The 22785-nt window shown below is 47.0% G+C and overlaps 1 protein-coding gene across 2 annotated transcripts in view; it reads left to right on the top strand.

Annotated features, from left to right (window-relative positions):
* Positions 1-22785, top strand: part of ctbp2l (C-terminal binding protein 2, like) — an 81878-nt gene that overhangs the window by 35997 nt on the left and 23096 nt on the right. Inside the window, exon 1 of one of the 2 annotated variants that reach the window (XM_076298684.1) lies at positions 7792-9797. The exons of the other annotated variant lie outside the window; for it this stretch is intronic. Within the exon in view, the coding sequence (XP_076154799.1) occupies positions 7925-9797 (1873 nt within the window). The 5' untranslated portion in view covers positions 7792-7924. Of the gene's footprint in view, positions 1-7791; positions 9798-22785 lie in introns of those variants that run through there. 2 annotated transcript variants of the gene reach the window in all.

Genomic DNA, 22785 nt, shown 5'->3' on the forward strand with positions numbered 1-22785 from the left:
TGTGCACCGTCCTACTTGTGCATGCTCTTTTTACACACTTCTTGACATACAGTATAAAATGCATGCTTCACTGCATTAATGTCACTGCTTTTTCATGCTTGCCTGACCCACACACACACAAACCCGCACACACAATCTCTCCCTGCCCTACATTTGGCCTTCCTGCTGGTGCTTTGTAGGCTCACATCAGTGTTGGCACTGTGCAAACGTGTGTGTGTGTGTGTGTGTGTGCGTGTGTGTGTGTGTGTGTGTGTGTGGCAGTACTATACACCCTTTTGAGCAGCAGGGCGAGTGGCACAACCTGCCCTCCGCTCGCCATGCCAGGCGGCTAGCCAAACTCAGTTTGTCAAAGGGGCCTTTCATTGTCTCTGTGTGTGTGTGAAGTATAGATGCAGGAGTACCCACACAACACACTGGCCTCAGAGTAGTGTGACCCACCACCTAGTTGCATGCATGTTCTTTAAATTTAGAGATTTATGTTTGTAGTAGAGATGCACCGATTGATCGACTGGTGACCAGCTCAGGGCTTAAAATTAATTTTTCAAAATGGGGGGGATTTACACAATTTTGGGGCGGGGGGGGGGGGGTCGATTCTGATACGAAGTCAAGAATTGATACTTCGATACTTTTTCATCCTAGATTCTGCTTGACTCTCCACACACACACACACACACACACACACACATGTGATGGCTTATGTGATATGTTTCTATTTCATATATTTTTAAATTCATATAGAGTGTATTTAGTTAATGTATTTTTTAATGTATAGCATTTTACTAGTAATTACTAGTAGCTAAACATATTTAGTAATATGAATGCTTCATTTTGACGTTTAACCTATAACACTTAGGCATATCTTTAATGTGGTGTGTAGGTCTAATTGAGTGTACATTGGTGATGAGTAGGTGTAATTGAGTGCCTGTCACTTTAAGAAAATATGTGACAGTAATTAGCCTCCCTTCAGCCTGACGGTTTTAGGCTAGTCGCTAGTGAATAAAAGTTGTGCATAGTGCATAAGGATATGTGGATGCAAATCATTATGTTTTCTATGTCATTAGATAGAATAAATGTTCAAAAAACTAACAAGTCGAAGACAATCTTTCTGGCATCAAGTGTTGACGTGACCTGAGCTAGCAGGATAGTTACCAAGGAGCTCTTTCCAGATGTAAAAGTTTGCCATGGTTGCGCAGCCTATTTGCGTAAGCGCAAAATGGTTCTCTCTCTCTCTCTCTCTCTCCGTGTGTGTGTCTGCGTCTGCATGAGGCTATGTTCAATTCAACTCGGTAGTTGATCCGTCCGGTCAATAGCACCGCATTCACGCCACTTCATGATTATATTAACGTCATCAGACAGGCTGTAAAAGTGTATGCGGGAATTTCTCGCATTATGATAGCTAGAGTTGCGGGACTTGAACAAATTATGCGCAATACCCGCAATCCCGCAGTGAAATTTAAGCCCTGTTGGCTGATTGCCTGCCGACGGGTCGGTCAGTCTGAGACATGCCGATTTTATGCAGGTCAATTGCACTCACGTGCCGCACTTGAAGCAACATCACCCATCTGAGTTTGCAAAGTTTGAATAAGCTAGCAAAGGCCAACACTCAGGGCTGGATGTACAACGAAAGCGCTACCACTCAGTTTTTCTATGTGCAGAAAGCTGTGCTCTACCATATTGCATGGAATTTACTAAGATGTCACATATTTATGTAAACAGCGCTCATCCCTGTCCCCTCTACAAGGCAAATTGCGTGCCCACAGCTGAACCACAAGCACAGTTGAATGGAGTTAACGGCTTGCAACATTAAAAAGACTATCTATAATAATATATAAAAAGAATCAAAGTTTAGCGATCATACATGATAAGATGTCAACAAGCGGCGACATACAGAGTAGGACACAAAATAGATGCAAGCTGTTTTTATACATATGGCGGAGTACCTAATCAATCGCTATAGCACTTCTCCATCAGTGTTTGCGTGATGGTCCCACTTTTCCCTCGCCCTCCCATAAATGCATATGAAAATATGTTCCATGGCAGCATATTCAAATGTGTCATGAAAATTGTTTTCCTATTTTTAGTTGGATATTGGATGTGAAGAAAAAAATGGTTGTTCCATAACACAGTGCATTTACTAGTGTTTGAATGTCCCACTCTGGGAAGCATTATAGTTTGATTCTGTTCATCTGTTCTTTTTTTTAACAGCCATTCCATTATTGAAAAGTTGATTACATTTCTATGTTAAAATGTTATATTAAAGAGAAGATAGAAAATGAATCTTTGTGTGCTGAGAAGTTGTTAGTAGAAATGAAATCGGAATCGGCTAAAATCGGTATCGGCAGGTCAAACGGAAATCGGAATCGGCCCAGAAAATTGCAATTGGTGCATCTCTAGTTTGTAGCAGCAACATTCCTTTGCATTGCCACCCTGTTATGCTGTTCTGTTGCCTTACTGTTTGTCAGACTTGTCTCCTTTTTTAAGGTACTCACTACATAGTCCTGGACACATTTACGCATGTGCATTGTTTTACCTGGTGTGTGAGCAGCAGTGTTCGCAGTGATTCGAGAGCGACTTATTGCTCTCTGGTGCAACATGTTCTCAAGGTTTAGGTGTTTGAAACCCATATACACACACATGTGCATACTAGCATGTCTGCCAGTGCATTTGTTTGGTCAGTGATATAAGCGCTTCACAATCTAGTATGCGTGAAATGAGGAACATATGTCAAGCAGTCAGCCTCTGTGCACCAGTGTACCAATAAAAGAAAAACACATACACACTTGACCACAGGCTGAGAGCTTGGAAAAAAAACAGCTTCCACACCTTAACCTTCCCATTTAAGATCGTCTTCTGTAGTTCTGAATTAGTGTTTACATAAATCTTTTTCACTTTGTCTTAAAACGACCCTGTGAAGGTAATCGTTCAGGCAAAATGGAAATAGAACTTTTTGCATTTGTAATGAAGGTGCTACCAGAGGTACATGGCTCCTTGTGTTCTGCCAGCTGTAGCCGGAGTTTGTACAGGCGGTTGGGAGTGCATTAGTGTTCGTCTGGAGCCGGGATGGTTGGATGGGCACGCAGATCAGAGGCAGTTGAGAGCGCGGTGTGCCATAACAGGTGTTCCTCTGAAGGCTGAAGAGGAAAGATAAAGAGCGGGGGAGAGAAGGGGCTCCGGATGAGCACTGGGCAGTAGCACCTGCAGACGCGCTCAGGCAGAGAGAGCGGACGCCTAAAATTGGGGGCCTCCAGATGGCTGTGGCGGCCTGGCAGCCCATTGGCTCACGCACAGTCACCGCAAGGGGCGGAGATAAGGGAAGGAGAAAATAAATAAAGCGCAGCTTGTGATCTGTCGACGGGTCAAAGCCAAAGCGGTGCTGTCCTTCAGTTGGCCAGCGTGTGATTTCTACACCCAGGCTGCTGTGATAAGCATCAGACTCAGAGGCCAGACTTTGCTGGGACTGTTATTCCTCGGAGGAGAGATAAGTCTCAGCAGATCTATTTGTCTTAAGCGCGGTATCGTCCCGCATCTTACATCTGCGCACGTCAATACCTCGGGTAGGGCTTGGGTGACAAGGGAATTCACAATGTGTGTGGGGAGGAGGACATGCATCATCTGGAATCTGCATCATCTCCACAGCCGATTCGTTGGTTTCCTTCTTTTCCTCCTCGCCAACATCATTCCAGCATGAGCATCTCTCCTCAAGACTCGGCCGGGAATTCATATGGCCTGTGTGGTTGTTGTTTTAGGCTTGTCCCAGCCTCTCTGTCTCCAAATAATTTAGGCTGTATGTGAAAAGAAAAGTTTATTTGTGAAGCGATATTGTGAGCCTCACAAAAGTCGACCGCAAATTGAGATGTTGGAACGACTGGCGGTGGAATCCGAAATACGGCTATGTCTATGGAAGCCCTGTGGCAGGATGACATTGCTGATTAAACCATTAGATGGACTGATGTGTGCTTTACATAATCTGTCCTGCCTGCAGTAAGACGTGAGTACTAGGAGGCACTCTTTTTGATCAAGGCCTCTTTGTGTGCATATAAGCAAACAGTGGCAAGTGATTTGGTACAGGGCTGAGGGAAGCCAAAAGCTCAAGCTCCTTACCTCCACTGTTTTTTATGTAAAAATCCCAAAAACCCCTTCCAAGATATCTCCCCACATCCTATGAAGCCTTGAGGTCTTTTTGTTATTTTCACCCCAACTGAAACAGAATCCACAGCAAAGGTCTAAAGCTTAATCACTTCATGCGTGTATATATATATAAAAAAAAAAACACCTTCCTGCCTTTGTGTTTTGAAATAAGTGGCAGTGGGTGTGCTTGGTTTTGCTGTTATTTTTGTGACTGGATGACCTTGCATCTTTTTTGTATAAACAATATGTAAGCAGTCTTCAGATGTAACCTAGTAGATGAATTGCAGGGCAGTTTGTAAGCTGGGTTTGCTTTTCTCTGCTCTCTCTTTCTCTCCTCTCTAGCTGCTCCTTTCTGTTTCTCTGCAAAATGTCCTCCTTTTCCTCCTGCCTTCCCATCTGCGTTTGACTTTTGGCCACTGGGCTGATAATAACCTCCAAAATGGGAGGAGGGAGGAAGAGGGTTGGTAAAAAAAAAAAAAAATCTACTGCCGCTGGATAATTTAAATCGCATGCAAGAGTGGATTCGGAAAATGAGCTCTGTAGTGAGGTGTTTGGCTTGCTGCTGCTCCATGAGTTTTGGACTTATCTTTTCCTCTTGTGGGCAGAGATTTGCCAAAGCATGTCCGGCCTGTATGGTCGCCCATGATGCCCTGACCCTAAAGATGACACTGGCCATTTTATAGCAGATATGACCTCAAGGAAGGCCTCAAACACATGGCTAATGTTTAGCTGTGCATCTTCTTCACAGACTCTTGTTAGCATATGGAACTAAAAGCCCCAAGGCTTGTTAAAAGTTTAATATACTGTACAATCACTGTAATTGACTAGAATTTTCAAGTGCCAGTTGTAGTGTTAATTTATTAAGTCACATGAAAGTTTAATGGGCCGGCAGTTCCACAGTGGGCGCGGTCTAAATCACTCCCCCAGCTAACTTCAGGAATGGCTTGCCAAGGCCTATGAAGAACAGGCATGCCCTAGAAAGATGTCCCACTTGAATTGAGTATCACTTGTGTCGTGTCTGTCGTGTCTGTCATTACAGCCAAAAACCAACCGAGCATGAGTATGATTGATAATGTTTTTTTCACTGAAAAGGGCATCATTGCCTTGGAAGTAGTTACTCATTTTGATCCACGTTATTCATAATGTTTCATATTTCAGTTTTTATTTCCTGACAAGATGGCAGGATGCAAATGAGTGCTGCAAAAATCTCTTAATTACCCAGTCACTATTTCAAGCAGAGGTGTAGGAGATTGGGGCAGGGAGACATGGCATCTCCAATATTGAAATGGGCTATGAATTTTCCTTTCATTAAAATTGAAAATTGAATTCACCCTACTGTCTTTTGTTGGAATGTCTGCCTCCTATCCTAATACTAATACTGTTGATCGCGAGCAGAAAGCCCATTTCTAGTGATGACAGCCAGTCCAGTGTGAAAGTCGTTTTCTATTTTTTTTTTTTTTTTTTTTATGCAGCCCTATCATCTGCAGTAAAGGCAGGAGCATGTTAGGCCTCTGGCTGCCACTCATCCCTTAAGAGTTTTGCTTTTTTTGTGTGTGTGAAAGAGGTACTCCTTCTGGTTTTCATGAGGAAATGCAACGTTTGTGATTAATCGTGCATTTTACAGCTGACAAACACGCTGCATGACTCCAGCAGAGAGAACACCTCACAGTATTCTCAGGAGAGAATGCTTGCACATAAATCTGCTCTCGCAGGTTTTCCCCCTCAGTAGCTCGATGCCATATCATCTTTTTTGTCTCCCTTTATAGTATTGAGTCAGAGTGAGGAGATGTGTTACTGGCTTCGTTTTGAAATTGTTACACTTTATGTCTGTACATTCTCTTAGTCATGGAGGAGATTAACTGCTCTACAGTGATGTGACTCCACCCACATCGATTGGTGTGCTCTCACTTCACTAGCTCGCCCGCACAGAGCGTGTGACTTAGTTGACAGGTAAGGAAGGTTTAAATCTCCTAGAAAGTGGAAGTAGGGTGAGTGGTGGCTGTCAATCTCCCCTCTGGGCTCCTCCCAAACCTTTGTTTAGAAATCATAATTAGTTGATAGAACTTGCAGACACTGTTAAAATTTGTTATCTCCTTCTATGATACAGGGGTGGTGATTAAATATCCATAAGTAGTGAATTATTTGTAAGATCAATGTCTGTTTTTAATATTGCCTGAAGCTTGCCAAAAATATGTTTAGCTCATTTTAGTTGTATAAAACCCCCCTCTATGACATCATATCAATTAGTATATTTATGATTATTCATGCAATAATATATGACAAATATATTATATAATATATTATGTGTGTGTGTGTGTGTGTGTAATCTATATACCTGTACTGTATGTATGTACACACGTATACAGGGTTCCCACGGGTCATGACATTTCTGGAATATCAGGGAATTTTGTTGTAGCAGTTAAAAATTGACTTGCCAAAAATAATACATTAATACAAATATTTACACACAGAATTGGTGTATATCTGGTTATTGACTTTACTGCTTGCTTGAGTAGCCCAACTTTGTTTATTCAATGCCCATTTATTCATCTCCCGCTCTAAAAAAGGAAACGATTCTTGAAACTTTCCTTATTATTCTTCACAGCACGAGCTTGTCAATGGAAAAGTTTAGTGAAATAAATATCTCTATTTCTATATCTAAAGATATATTCTCCAACAACCCAAGGCCAGCCAGTCACCTCCAACTCCCTTGTTGACTAGATGCTGGTCAGGCGTGTCTCTGGCTTTGTCCCACACCTGGATTAGTATGAGCTGCAGTCTGATTGGTTACACCCTTACAGCATGACACCTGCAGAACCCAATGGCATGACCGGTCTATACTTTCATATTGTGGAAGGGAATGGAACTCATCCAAACACAAGAAAACAGTTCTGTTCCCCAATATATTCGTATTAAGGAGAATATAATTACTGTGTGACATGTATAAGAGAAGTGGAGACTTCGGTTGGACACTTAATCTAGCTCAAGTGTTGTCCCGTGTGTATAGTGTGTGTGTGTGTGTGTGTGTGTGTGTGTGTGTGTGTGTGTGTGTGTGTGGTTGGGTTGGTAGTGGAATTAAGTGGGTTTTATTTGGACTAATCCCTGATGGCAATGGTTGGAGTGAGTGAACCGGCCCAGCCAAACGAAGGGATAAACCCAGCAGGATTAGTGTGACCCCTCCTCCTCTTCCTCCATTGTACCCTCGTGGTTTTTTTGTCTTTCTCATTTTTTTTTCCACCCCAGTATTTCTTCCCAAATCCCATGCACACACGATGCCATGCACAAGCAGAGTCCCTTTCGCCTAGCAAATTGGAGTAAAGGCTGGCCTTACAAGGTGCGTTTGTGTGTGTGTGCGTGAGTGTGTGTGTGTGGTGTGTACATGTATGTCAGTGTGTGTGTGTGTCTGTGTCCCATATGTATATGGTGTCCAATTTACCTTCCCGTTGCATGTTAATGTTTCCAGATCTGAATTATTTAAGCATGGCCTGCTTGTGTGTGGCCACATGATAGCTCAGCCTTAAAGGAGAGAGAAACAAACTAGAGAAAAGCACGCTGAGCTCGTGCTGGCAGCCAGGTGAACCGATCCCTTCTGCCTCACCCTTTCCTCTCCTCCATCTCCTGCCTGTGCCCCCCCCCCCCCCCCTCCTCTCTGAGGCCTGTAACCTGAGACATGAAATAGAACACCCAGCTGTGTTTTTTGCTTCTGAGCACTCCACTCGGCTTTCTGTCGTCGGAGCTTCTGCTGGAAGAACATTCTGCTCGTGACCGCCCAAGCAGTCAGGTCGAGGGCGATGGAATGAGGGCCAGGGGGATATGTCCACAGCAGCCTTCCACAGGTCCCACTTCCGCCACTGTGGGTCGAGGGAATTCTGTGACATTTGCGGACTGCTCTGATGACGGCTTTTGGTTTGAGGCTCTTCACCCCTCTCGCACCGCACGCTTCCAGAAGCTATTGGAGGAAAAACGGGGATCTTTGCTTCCCTACGAGAGTGCCTACCTTAGCCAGGGAAACCCAGAGAGGCAAGTTATGGCAGCGCGTGGCACCATGCCCCCTCCTGATTACTACCTATTTGACACGGCTATGTCTGCTCAGCCTCCTGAGGACCTGCAGGGTCTGTATCGATGCAGCCAACAGCAGCAGCAGCAGCAGCACCACCACCACCTGCTCAGCCGCTCCGGTTCCCATTATGGGCTGTCCGATGGGGGAATGAGAGCAGCATGGGATCAAGGGCAAGCCAGGGTTGGTGCTGTTGCTAACTCTGTTGTGGCTCCTCCTGTTCCGGCTCCAACTCCCGCCCCTGCTCCGCCTCCTCCCCCACCTCCTCCTCCACCGCCTCCGCCTCCTCCTCCCCCTCCCCCGCCCGCTCATGAGCTGAGCCGTCTGTATAGGGATTCTCTGGCCACCAAGATGCTAATACCAGACAGCCAGCGTGTCCGCAGTAGGGATCCCTCTCCGGCGTTTTTTGGGCTCGAGCCGGCCCCTGTGCTTCCGCGCTACGCCTGCACTGATCCCTCACTGGCCGGCCGCTGCTCCCTCTACTCTGACCTCAACGGCCTCCCAGTGGACTCTTACCAGGTGGCTGGCTGCTTCCCCCCTGATCCGGCTCTAGTTGGTTCTCAGGGAATCAACGGAACTCTCCCCAGAGGGATGATGCTTAGACATGAGAGCTCGCCGGGCGGGTATGGCATCGTGGCCACACCGAGACTGCCCTATGACCCTGCGTACGATCCCTCGAATGCTGCTATGGTTGCTGCTTCTCAGGCACCCCAAGCTGGCATGCCCTCACACCCATCTGCTGCCATGTCTGTGGACTCAAAGCGCATGGTGGACCAAAGCTTCCTTGCTTTGCTGCGGGCTGAAGGACTTTCCGAGAGCACCATCACTCTCCTGCTCCAGCAGGGCTTTGACTCCACCTCCATGCTTGCTATGATGGAAGACCACGATGTGCGCTCAGTGGCACCTAACCTGGGTCAAGCACGCGTGCTCTCCCGTGTGGTCCTCAACTGTAAGACGGGAGCGCAAGGAAATGCGGCTCAGCAGATGCGAGCGCGCTCCAACAGCTTCAGCCACAACCGCAACGACCTCTACATGCAGCCGCAGGGCATTACCATGGACCCCCATCTGTCTCAGCCACCTCCCTCAGCCTTACAGGCTATTTCCCCAAGGATGGGTGAATTTCTCGGCCGGAGACCCAGTAGCGCCCCCTCTCAGCATCTTTTGGAGACCACTACCTCCTACCCAGGGGCAATGAGACCTATGGCTGGGATGCCCATCAGCCCTGGAGGCTATGCCGCCGCTCTGACCCAGCCCCGGCCCCTAACCCACTACAACACCCACACTGGGCTGGCTATGTCAGCCCTGCATCATCAGCAGCAGAACCAAATGGCTCCTGGGACCCCGGGAACAGCCCCCAAAACTTTCTCCGGCACCTACAGCCCCATGGAGCTCATGAAAAGGGCTCCCAACCTACCACCTCTGTCGCCAGCTCACAGCCCCCATCTCAGCCCCCAGCTGATGCGGAAGGGTACGGCTCCGGCGGAGGGTGCAGTTGTCCCTGCTTCTACTACACTGCAGACCACCAACACGTTCAACGCTGCTGCTAATCAGAAGTTGACCCGCCGGACAGGACCACCCGTCATTGTGTCTACCATGGCATCGCCCGACACAAGTAACACCCCTTAGCTCTTCACCTCTGTGTCCTCTGTTTGAGCTTCTCCCTCTCTCCCTCCTTGTCCCGTTATCACACCTGATGTTAGCGCAGGCCTCACCTTGTGTCTTACTGGCAATATTTCACAACATCGTATGAATCCTTAAAATGCGCCATTGCTTCATACTGCTACCATGAACCTGTTTTTTAGACAAAGTATGAGTACTCTCCTCTAATCTTTCTTGAATTGTATTTCCATTTAGAGAGTTTTCTCCACTCCGCTCTCAATCTCTGTTCCAACTCTGGCTTGCATTTCATCCAGAGTTCAAGAGATTGTTCCTGCACTGTGTAAAGCCCCTTGTGTAACACAGGGTTTGGACCAATACCTTCTTTTGTTTATGTATTCCACATAGCTGAGTTTATATTTTACCACCCAACAGCAATGTCCAAATTTCAGTATACAATAAAGGCTGATATTGGACGAGCAAAGCAGCTTTGGCTAAGTGCTCTGTTTTTAGCCAGGGATGCTATTTATACTCAAAGTGCAGTAATGTGCCATGTGCCTGCAGAGGGCTGTGTTTTGTGTGATCCCAGCTGGCCTCACCTCAGGGACCAAGTGTCTGCCACAAAATTACATTTGTTGTGAAATCTTGTTTAGTTTTGATTCAGTGGTGTCTGGAAGAACACAATTATTGCTATCTGATGATTTGATTAGTGTAAAGGATAACAAATGTCACTTTAAGGCTGTGGATTTGTTGTTGCATCATGCTACCTTAAATAAATGTATCTGATAAGCTGCTTTGAATAAATATTGCTTCTACTGGCGAAGCTGATGTGATTAAAACTTCCAGTAACTCTTACTTATTTTGGTAGATTTCCTTGTCTGTCAACACAGATTTTTATTCCAAGTATTTATTTTGATCGAGTAAAAGCGACTTTCAGATATGTCTATCTTTCTTATAGTCTTTTATCTCAGATGTAGAACATCATTTTTGATCTGATTTGAATGGATGCAAGAATGCGAGTTGAGTTCACTGAAGGCTTATGGTTTTCCATCCTTATGCTCACATTACACCTATTACAGGGGCACAGTCATAGTCATGGCAGTAAACATCTTGAAGGTTAGAAAGGGTTAAGCCCGCGTGTGTTACCGGATTTATGAGTTTGATGGACGAACTGACGCAGTTGTCCATTTTACAGGCTACTACTAATCAGGACCTTAAACCCAAGCAAATCCAATTAGAGTAAGTGGATAGCGTTGGAGTTTTTATGGAGCTGGGGTTGTGTACCTGCTTTGGTGTGAGAAGCATCCTGTGCACGGGATTCCTATGCTTGGCAGTTTTCATAGCCACATAAATACGGTAAACTCCCAGTTTGGGGACCTTTCCCCCCACTCATCAGAAGGCAGGAAATATTCCCACACACAGAAGGCACAATGGAATGGGCAGAGAAGGAAACACACCTGCATCTGATTTCAGCCAGTCGTGCAGTCACCCAACAGATCTCTTTGGACTCATTTGAATGTGTTTGGCTTAGCAGCACTCACACTCAACCCCAATGCCATTTCTCCCATCTCTTAAAATTGCAGAGGGCATTTTAAAAAAGCAGCAGCAGCTTGATGGCCATTTCAAGGGAGGTTTGACTTTATAGAGTGTTGTGTAGAGATCTCCAGATGACCACAGCACAGGACCAGCTGCACGAGGCGTGCTTGCTTGTGCTTGCTTGCATGCTTGCTTGCTTACATTTCATTTGTATTGATTTATATATTTATCATTATTTAATATTCCTTTCTAAATTGGAAGACGGCTTAGTGTTGAGTGGCTGAAGCATATTTTTTTTTAATTAACTCTGACATTATACATGGGATTTAATCATGTGTGTGATTCAGTCAGGCACTTGAACAATTTCTTATAACAATTATAATAATTCATTAACTTTTTTCTTTTATCATTAGGGAACAGTATAGCTCTGCAGCAAGAGGGTGGTGGAGAGGTCATTAATGGGGTTTTTAGTATTATTGGATTGATATAAGCTCAGCAGTATTGCTCCGCATAGTTCACCAGTTTCTGCATATTAAAGTGCAAGACATAAGACAATTATTCCGTTGTAAGAGTCTCTCTTTCTTTCTTTCTTTCTTTCTTTTGCTCTTTGCAGTCAGAAGATTGCTGGTTTTGTGTTTGTTTTGTTTTTGTACATTTCCGAGGGTACTTTCCTCTATATGCCTGCATTTATGGCCAAGAATAGTGATTTCTGCAACCTTCTTACCTGCAGTATTTCTTTTCCTTATCATGTCTTCTTTAAACTGCAGGAAGATGGAGGGAAGGGGGAGGAGGTGGGGGGGGCCTCACGTCACGTTGCTAGCTTGTGCATTCCATCAGGCCCCCTGCAAGGTGTTTCTCTCTCTCTCTCTCTCTCTCTCTCTCTCTCTCTCTCTCTCTCTCTCTCTCTCTCTCTCTCTCTCTCTCTCTCTCTCTCTCTCTCGGAGTTAAACATTCTTGTGGCTGAACACAACCCATTTGCATAAGGCTGACATTTGTTGCTTCAGTAATTTCATCTGATAATGGACAGCTCGCACAGCCCCATCTGAAAGCGTGCTCCTTAATTGTGCGTTGCCTGGCAACATGAGTTTTTGTTGTAATCACAGTGAGATTATCTTTGCATTTAAAGAAGGAGGGAGTGTGAACAGGGTCTTTAGTTGAAGTGGAGACCTGTGGAAATTACAGGAAATTTGCATTGTGTACACAGCTTTGTGAAAAGGAGCTCTCTCCGTGTGTGTGCATGTGAGACTGGGGTGGGGGGTAAATAACAAGGTATTTTCGGAGGCACTTTGCGAAAACATGTCTGTTTCCATAGGCGAGCTCTCAAGAGAGCTTGTGGAAAATAAAAGCCTTCAGTGCGTCAGCTATCCTGCCTGACTGATTAAATCTGTTGTGTGTTCTGTTTAAACATTTGCATTCAACAGAATACACTTTGCATAATTCACATCACACACACGCAAACACATGCTTTGAAAGTAATACATTTGTTATGTGACAGATTGAATGAGATGGAAGTAGATTAGTATCCGAGAGACGTAACAAAATGCGTCCTTAAAAGAGAGATGCAGCGTTACTGCCAGAGGCAGAGTAGCTAGGGACAGGAGTGGCCAGGTGGGAGGGCCTTGCTCCGGAGAGATTGGTGAGTTGGTTGGCTAACAGCGTAAGCATAGTATCATTAATACCATTAAATGGTCAAGTCGTTCAGCTAGGCAGCAGATCTCCTGCCTGTCCAGTATAAGGAGGCAGAGGGAGAGGGAGAAGGCACAATCGCATTGGCCATGGAGATGTCAATCGGCCGGTTGGAGAGTGCTGCAGGTCGGTATCACGTGAGGCTGTGTAGCTGCTGCATTGATTAGGTGTTTGTGTCGGTGTGTTCCCTGTGTGTCTATGTGAGCGTGTGTATGGTTGTGTGTTTGTGTGTCTGTGAGGGGGTGGCCGGGTGATTTAGGTAGACTGGCATCCACGCCCAACACACACGTGCCCGGCTAATCCAGCCTCAGTTGGATGTCTTCACACTGTCTGGCCTTTATCTGCGGCTTAAGACGGAGCGGAGGAGGAGGGGGAAAGGGAGAAAGTAGAGGTAAAGTAGAGTTAGGAGGCGCCCCCGCTACCCCCACCCTCACCCGCCCCCGGCAACACCTGTGGCCCTGCAAGGCCTGATGGGAAGCAAAGACCCAGGAGGAGCTAATCGGCTAATCACTATCCCTCCCGTAGGCGTGGCGTGGCGTGGCGAGGCGAGGGTAGGAGGGAAGGGGTGGGTGTTGGTGTGAGAAGGGGAGAAACAGAACCGAGGGAGGGGGATGCAGATCCCCTTTCCTGGACGGGGAGTGTTCACTCGGTCTCAGTTACATAACCCTCAAGTACACGGCTCCCATGTGGCGCTCAATGGGATTTTAATTTGCAGGCCTGTGTGTGTGTAGAAAGGGAGGGGGAGAGAACATCTACTGGGAAGAGGGCCTAATGTGCTCACAGATGTCCTTGCTTTTTAAATGTTGTGTTGAGGCAGGGGTGCATTTGTTCGTCACACGGGCCTGATGAGAGATATGTTCTGGAACACACGGGCGTGAGCGCGACTTGCAGCCAGTAAAGTGAAATGGAGTTGAAAGTGCTGGGATTAGAGCAGGGCCTTTTTCTCCATCTGCCGCTTGGTCTCCTCACGTTTAAACAAGCCGCACTCTCTTCCTCTGACTTTGAAATGTCCTTGAGGATTAATGTTGCGTGTGTGTGTGTGTGTGTGTGTGTGTGTGTGTGTGTGTGTGTGTGTGTGTGTGTGCTTGCCTGAGGTGTTTGTAATAGTTTTAGTATGCATAAAGACCCCCCCCCCCCCCCCCCCAAGCTTATTAACTTGGCAAGAGTAAACATTTGTTGTGCAAATGTGTTTGATGTTTGTCATGTTTTTTCTCTATGCTGCTGTGAGCATGTTTGTTTCTACCTTTTATTTCAAGGTTCCTTATTTGTGTTCGGTTCAAGCATGGCTCTGATATGCAGCACTCGTACAGTATGTTTCACACAGTAGGTTTATTGTTAGGTGTTTTGCGTGCGTGAAATACTTTCAAAGACTCCCCAGATGCCCTTGCCAGAGACAGGAAGTGCTCATCCTGTGGCTACGCCTGCGGGAACGCGTGTCCTCCCCTCTCCTTCTGTCTCCACCTCTGTCCATTTTAAAGAAACAAGGAACATCCAGGAAGGAACCAATGGAGAGCCATGTGCTGGCTCTTCTCATCTGAGTGACTCTGGAGAGGCGTGAGGTGTGAGCGCTCTCAGGATTTGGATCAGAGCAGTGGGGTGATGGGGTGGGGTGGGGAGGGGAGGGGAGCTTGTGTATTCCAGCTCCTTACCTGTCCAGGAAGAAGGATTAGAACAGGAGGATCCCAGCAGCCATCTGTGCATCGCACCTCTGAGTAGGAAGCTGGGGGGAGTGAGCCAGTGTGAGGCACACCGTGCTAACGTGCAGGGCCAGATCATCCCTCACAGCTTGCTTTTTTTTTTTTGTGTGTGGTTTCGCACTGAACACAGAGCCCGTGCGCTGAACACAGTATGCCCATTTGTGGGCCCTTTAGGTAGCCACAGCTGGACGTGTTTCAGAGGAAGCAGGGTGTATGGAAGCGTGAAGCGTGGAACCTCTGAAATGAGCTAGTCCTAGAGGGTGTTCTAAATAAAGGTGTAGTAAAGTTATCCCTCCTTCACCTGAACAGTGAGGCAGCAGGGATCCGATTAATCATGGATGTGGTCCTGAGTTGATGTGAGGAATCATAGGAGTTAGGATGGGGCAGTCATGTGCAGAGAGGGGTGAGCAGGGCTTGAACATGCAGCACTCTGTCACCGTGGTAAAGCCTTTCAGGCTCCATCTTCTGCCTTGACTGGGAGATTCCAGTCTAAATGTTTTGTATTTTCCTCTCCACATCAGTGTGGTGGTGAAGGACTGGGACATTTGCTGATTGTGACCCAAGAATGAAGAGGAACAAAGAGATGAACAGAATAAACAGATAAAATGTAAAGCATAGACACAGCTGCAGGCTGAGTGCTTTCATCCTTCCTCTTTGTTTCTCTCTCTCTCTCTCTCCCCCTCCCTTGCCTGCTCTCTTTTTTTCTGTCATGGCCAGCAGGTGAGTGTAAATTATTCATTGCCAGAGAATGAGAAAAAGCTCACTGATATTGGATAACCACAGCAGAGCCATGAGTAACCTTGTAATTTTTGTGGAGGACTGAGAGAAGATGACATGGAGAATCCTAAAAAGCTGTTGCGTCTCCTTGTGTGTGACTGTCTGTCGGTCTGCCCACCTGTCTCCCTCCTTCTCATTTGAACTGATGCAGCGCAGGTGTAATTTAGAGATGAGCTCTGCTCACATGGAGGAGCAGCTCAGTAAGAGCAGCATTTCTGCAAGAGCAGGAACCTCCAAGTGGAGCACTCGCCCTCAGGCCACCTCATAATTAACAGATTTCTGTGCCGTTGAAGGACATATGCTAACTCCCAGGTCCACCATGAGTTTCAGACTGCCCTTATGATCGGGCTGTGTTTGACCGCATTCACATCCAACCAAGCATTGTTTGTGTGTCATCAATGTTCTGGACATTAAACACACAGTATATCCTGTATTTCTTGTAATTGAAGGGAGTTGTAAGTTTACTGTAAGGGTTACTGAGGCACTGTGGGGCTGGCCTCTCCCTCTCCAGCATGGACTTTGTGTGTAAGTGATATTGTTGTGCTACCTTTTAGGAGGGGGAACCCTCTGCCAGCGCCTATGCTACCTCCCAGGCCTCTCCCTGTTCTCTCAACCAACCTGCTGATGGAGTGGAGGTTTGGGCCTTAATGGCTGTGAGATGACGCCTGAGGTCAAATGTCTGATGAGGTGTAGAAGTGGAGTGGAATTGAGTGCTGGAATTGGGGTCTTTAGTAGCGGCCGGAGCTCTGCCACTGGCAGAATCGAAAGTGGAGCGGAGAATGGTTGGGCCTTTCAGCCATTTTAGCCCACAATTTCATTTACCATAATGGTGCATAACGTTAGTTTAGGCAGGCCATGGCATCACGCCCAGCAACTTGGCTAACTGCTCAGCTGACTACCCAGCTGATTTACTCGCTCTTATTGGTGGAGATCACTCAGGATGCCCTTTTTAAGCTGCTGTGGCCTGCCTACTCTTGCTGCTTTCTCTGCAAGCCTTTTTGCAACCCACCTCCACCCCATCTCCTCCTCATACATCTGACTTATCAATGTCTAGTTGCGGACATTGATGTCTGGTCTGTTCTGTACCCCATGGGGGGTTTGTCTTGCTGCTCCCTCTGCCTTAGGCTTTCCATGTTTGCACGTGGAAGGGACAGGGGCTCCCAGAACAGAGCCATACTGCCATATGAAACATTATACATTGCAAATAGTAATTAACTCTCTGGACAAAGTGGTCCTGACTGAGCTACTAGATTTGTATAGGCTGATATCAATAATGGCTGTGGATAGCCATTATTGATATTGATATTTTGAGCCAATAATAATTTATTTAGCTGGTTGGTTATTTTTCTGATAATTAACACACTTGCGAACAGACAGAGTATATAATAGCACCATTGAGTAACCCAGTTAATCATTCTTAAACATTTTAAAAATGTTCATGGGATTAGGCAAAACATGCATACTGTTTAAATAAGGTAGGTTCTAGTGTCCAGACATCACATAACAGTTGAATACTGATCCCCCATTTAAGGCTGCGGATGCATGTTCTCAGACAGCTGTGTGTCACATATTTACGGAATATAGTTAGAAGAAGCTGAGAAAGAAATGACTCGACACGACTACCACAAAAATAAATAGCCTACAGCCTATAAAGTGAACTCACTGGTGTGTATTTTGTGTTCTTGGTAGGCTACGGATCCATATTTGTATGAGCAAAAACAAAAGACCAATGTTGTGCCAGGGCCAAAATAGCTCCGACTATAATGTTGCCAAAGTGAACTTTACTTCCCTTAACTAAACTAAATTAGTTAATGCTATAGGAAAATAAACACCATGGCACCGCACCTACAATGTTTGTATTTACTCTAGAGATTAAGCTAACATTTAATGGCCAGCTAAATTAAACCAAGTAAGCTATACAGTATGTTTGCCGTATAAATTACATCACATTAAGAACATCAAGTCCATTATGAGATATGCAGTCTTGCTGACGTGCCTACATTACAAGAAAGGTTGAAGCACCCAACTTGAAACTGAGATAACATACCAGTATCATCTAAAGTGTCTTAAGTGAATGTATTTTTTTAATCAATAGTAAGAGTTCGGTGTGTAGGTTAGCACACTAAGCGTCTTTGTTGATTTCTTGAGGTTACCCAAGAGCCTCCGTAAACTAATGGTAGCTAAAAAATTATTAAGTTTAACAATAATTTAAATGTAGTCTTTATGATGTAGTTGAGTTTTATTGAAATCAAACTGCCATACGTTGGACTAAACTCAAGAGGGTGCATTTAAGCAAATGATGAGGAAACCAATTCCTGAGTGTCAAAATTGGACTAAAGTGGCCGATATATCGGCAAAATCGATGTGTTTGTTGACCTCTACATAATACTGTTGTGTTGATTGTACAGGAGAGATCAGGTGCTGTTGTCCTGTTTGGTTGTGTTTGAGTTGTTCTGAGTGGGTGGGTTTTGAGATGGATCATTCAGGGGAGCGATCAGGTGTTCACGCGGCAGATCATGTGACTTGAGTTGCACCTCACATTTCAGACTCAGTTAATATCAGCCTGTAAATGCTGTCCATGGACCAGCTCCCCAAACCGCTCCATAACTCAGCCAACTTAGCACAGGCATGGAATCTGACCCTGGAACAGCACAGGGGTAGAATGTGACACCCTGTCTGCCAACAGTATGAGATATATGAGAGGGCAGTAGGCGGGGCTTTGGCTAGATGATTGACAGGCACTCAAGTGGTATAATATTATGGATGAAACCCTATCAACCACTCCAGCTGGGCTCAGTGTGTTGCAATAGACCACTGTGTTTGTGTGTGTGTGTAGGGGGAGTTGTGCAGCTGTCCAAGTGTGTTTGTGTGTGTGTAACCGAGAGAAGAGGCCGATGTATGTGAAAGGATTGTACATGTATGTGTGGACGTGTTTGTGTGTGTGAGGGGTGGGGGTTCTGGGGGGTACATGGAGACCCTGCTGTGGGGACTGGGTTGCTGCTGCGTCCCCCCTCTCCTGCCAGGCCAGATGGCTTCTGTCAGAGGGAGACGGGGCGGAGGGAGGGAGAGGAACAAGGGAGGAGGACGAAAACTGAGCCAGAGTGGCTCTCCCCGTGAGACCTCACATCTGGAGCCCACCTGCAGATGGGCCAACTCCCTCTCCTGCTCTTCACCCTCTCTAATGTACCCTCTCTCTCCCTTTCTCTCTCCCTTTCTCCCCCTCTCCCACCCCACCTCCCCTGTCATTGTTTCTGTCTCTCCCTTCCAGTGGCGTACTCTTTCATTCCTTTTTTACGATCCTCAATCCCCTCCCTCTTTCTCACTCCTAGTTCTCCTCGTTCCAACTTTCCTGCTCACGTCTTCTCCGCCCCGCGTGTTTTTCCAGGGCGAGTGAGTGTTGCGTATGCTGGAGCTGCTGCTCTCTGTGTGGACATGGTTTTCTTCCCTCATTCTCTCTCCTTCCTGCTCTTTCTCCAGGCATACTGTATGCATGGGACTGGAAGTCTTTGTGTGCCTCGCTTGAGCATGTGGGGTGATGGTAGGGGATGTGTGGTTGAGGGCTTGGCTGATTTGTGGCATAATTCAGCCATACCTCAGCAACTGAAGCACACCTCAGGGGTGGGTAGAGCTCCTGCAGGAGAGAGAGAGTGTGTGTGTGTGTGTGTGTGTGTGTGTGTGTGTGTGTGCGCGCATTTCTGTGTGTGTTTTGTTCACGTAGTGTGCATTTTGCTGAAGCACAATTGTATTTTATTACGTGCCAGTTACATGCAAACATGAGTGTTCTCCCTCCCGAACACACACACACACACACACACACACACACACGTACAGTGTGTACATACTTGCTTTCTCTATTCCTCCCTCCCCTCTCCGAGCTGTATTAGAAAAGGATGTTCTTTAGTTCCAGAGGCGATGTGGGCTGTTGTGCAAATAAACTCCACCTCACTCAGGCCCCCACTGACTCCCCATTTGCATTCACTTCACTTCCCATTTGCATTTTCTCTCTCTCTCTCTCTCTTTCTCTCTCTCTCTCTCTCTCTCTCTCTCTCTCTCTCTCTCTCTCCTCGCTCCATCTCCCTCCTCCTGCCCCTTTTGCATGCTCTCTCGCTCACTCTCCACCGCTCCATCCCTCCAAAAACAGAGGGAGAGGAGAGAGCCGGATGAAGGGAGACGGGAAGACGAGAGGAGGTAAAGAAAACACAGCTCTGAGCCATTATTCGTTTGGGAGTGCTGCAGAGCCTGTGAGTGTGTGTGAGTGTGTGTGTGAGTGTGTGAGTGAGTGTGTGAGTGTGTGTGAGTGTGTGTCTGTGTGTGTGTGTGTGCATATACCTGTGTGTGTATGCACGCAAGCCTATGTGTGTGTGTGTGTGTGTTGTAATGTGTTTGAGCGCGTGGGGAGCAGGGAGCTGCCATGCTGATGTTGCCGGGGGTTTATTTACACTGGCCAGGGCCGCTGCCAGCACAGGTGGGCCTCACGGGCCCCGGGAGGCCCCGCAGACAAACAGCCCCGCTGCAGTCCTGGGATAGCCCTGCAAGGCCAGCCCCCTCCCCCACACACTCACTACCCCTCCCCTCACACTCACGGGGGGACGGAGAGAAAGAAAACGAGAGGGAAAACGAGTGCGGAAGAGAAAGCAGAGAGACGGGGAAGCGGAGAAGAGGAGGGGCTCTTGATGAATTTGTCCAGCACTAATCCCTATTTCAGCCACATCAGCCATATATTCGCACGTCGGCCCACACGTGTTGGTCAGTTTCACACACATTCTTTCACTTCGCCTGTATCTCTTGCCCAATAACACTACTGTCTACAGATTTCCCAATCCAACACGTGAAAAATCCTCTGGGTTTATTTTTTTCTTTCTGTTGTGGGTTACCAGACAGGGAGAGAATCACTGGCTCAATAGCAGGGAACTCTCTTATCGTGAGTGATGGGTTAAACATGGGCTGTGTATTTGTGAGTGTGTGTGTGTGTGTGAGTGTGTGGGACCAGGGTCACTGGCGGTGGGAAAGCTAGCTTGTTTGCGGTAATTGCTTTTTCCCCCTCTCTCAAGCCTTAAGTGTCCACCCCTGGCCCGCCATCCAAACCTGCGTCTTTAGATTAGATTACAGCTGATAACTGTATCCCTCTTGTAATTATTTGCTTTGATCCTCATTTGTTGAGTCTTTGTTTCCTGTGTAAGCCCCCCCACCCCCCTAACACACACAAACACACACACACACACACACACGGTTCATCCTCAGAGGTAATACTCAGGGTCTTCGTGTACAGCATGACCTTTAAGACGGGGTCATTTTCTTTCCCTCTCTGTTTTTTCAATCCCTTTAAGGTCTTAAAGGATAAAGGGCAGCCCTACACCCCCCCCACTCCCCCACCCCCGCACGCACGGACGCACACACTCACACACACAGAGGCACGCATGAAGCTGCAGCTGAAGATTCTAGAATGAAGAGCATGATGCTTAATGACTGGTGTTGTCAGTACTTGACTGACATGGTCAGCTCAGGAAGGGCTAGCGGCCGGCTCCAGTGAGAGAGTGTGTGAGTGTGTGTGTGAGTGTGTGTGTGTGTGTGTGTGTGTGTGTGTGTGTGTGCTGGCAGGCAGCAGGTAGGCAGGGAGTGAGGGGAGCTGCCACAAGAGCAGCAGCGGCAGCAGCTCATCTCAGATCACAGGCTGACCTGTGGGGCTCTGCATGGATGTGTTGGTGCTCATTTATTTACATAATCTCTTTAATCATGTGAGGAGACATACAGGCACTGCTTCACTGCATGTCCCTGCTGACTGTGTGTTTGTGCGTGCGCGCATGTGTGCAAGCTGTATGCAAACAGATGTGTCTTTGAATTTAAGTATGGTAAGATGCATACTGTGTGTGTGTGTGTGTATGTGTGGACCTACAAAGCTAATGTGTTCATTTGTCTCCAAAGTGTGCAATCCCATCTGACACAGCCAAACAGTGCACTTGTATGTTAGTGTGCCTGTGTGTTTACCTGTCTTACTTTGAGCACATGACGGCATGGCAGGAGTTGCCTGCTGGAATGTGGGATTCGGCAGATTTCCTGATGGCACTCTTTCACGACCAGCCATGTTGGCTCCAATTCTTTAAAGATCACAGTACCACCTGGCTCTTACCGCCGCACGCTGGCCACCATTTTGTGTCTGTTTTGATTCTGTGTTGCAAGGTGGAAGACACTTAACAGCCTCTCAGCCTACCTGTAGGCGGTCTCAGTCTGAAGCGTACACACACACACACACACACACACACACACACACACACACACACACACACACAACCACAAATATACACCCACATGCAAACAGTGCTATTTCATGTTCTTGGATGCAGGCTAATTTGCTGCTCCTAGCAACCCTGCCATTGTTTCTTTGATCAGCGGAGAGAGTGAGCGAGAGCGGTCAGCAGCCCTGTTCTCCCTCTGAAAGGCCGATTGTACTGTCTGTCTGGGCTCGGATGGTGGCTGAGGATCCGGTATCAAAGTGCTCCAGTTCAGGCCAGTACTCATACACTGCTGTGTTGTCTTTAGGCTGGAGCACCCTCATGCAGCCCTACAGGAGCCAGAGAGAGGGAGAGAAAGGGCGGGAGAGGGAGAGGGAGGGAGAGAGAGGGAGAGGGAGAGAGAGAGAGGGAGAGGGAGAGGGAGAGGGAGGGAGAGAGAGGGAGCGGGAGAGAGAGAGAGAGAGAAAGAGAGTAGGAGGGAAGGGGTGAGCGTGGAGCTCAGGTCTTCTCTGTGGAGTTGGTCTCTCAGCAGACTTTTCTCTTCAGGCACATCACTCCAGACACAGCACACAGCAACACACTCTCCCAGCTATCAGAGTTGAGCACGGTTTCATCACCCAACTGGTGACGAACAGCACACACACACACACACACACACACACACACACACACACTCACACAGTCTTGATTCTTTCCCCTTACACACCTACAGGAACCAGTACTGTAACGTCTAATGTCTCTCACACACCATCTCATCTTTTGCACATCTCATACACCAATTTGCCTGACACCTTGAAATAGTCTTGCTCGGGAACAGATCTGACCCCCAAGGGACCAGGCTGATCCATGTCTGTCAAGTTGTGCGTGACAAAGAGGAGCCTATTGTTTGCCACGCCTGTCGCTGTCATGATGTATTCAAATTTCAAATGCGGGTCGTCGTCAAGGACGACATGAGGCAACACACTGCCAGTGACTGGGAGGGTCCAGCTAGATTGTTATTTTAAACAGGCATTCGGACGGTCATCCTTCTTTACCATAATCCAGCTGTCAGTCAGCGCTTCTCATCACCCGGGGGCAA

Source organism: Alosa pseudoharengus, unplaced genomic scaffold (assembly GCF_046254945.1).
Source record: "Alosa pseudoharengus isolate Yale_2024_CS ecotype anadromous, Long Island Sound unplaced genomic scaffold, YU_APseudo_1.1 YU_APseudo_1.1_scf_21, whole genome shotgun sequence".
NCBI lineage: Eukaryota > Metazoa > Chordata > Actinopteri > Clupeiformes > Clupeidae > Alosa > Alosa pseudoharengus.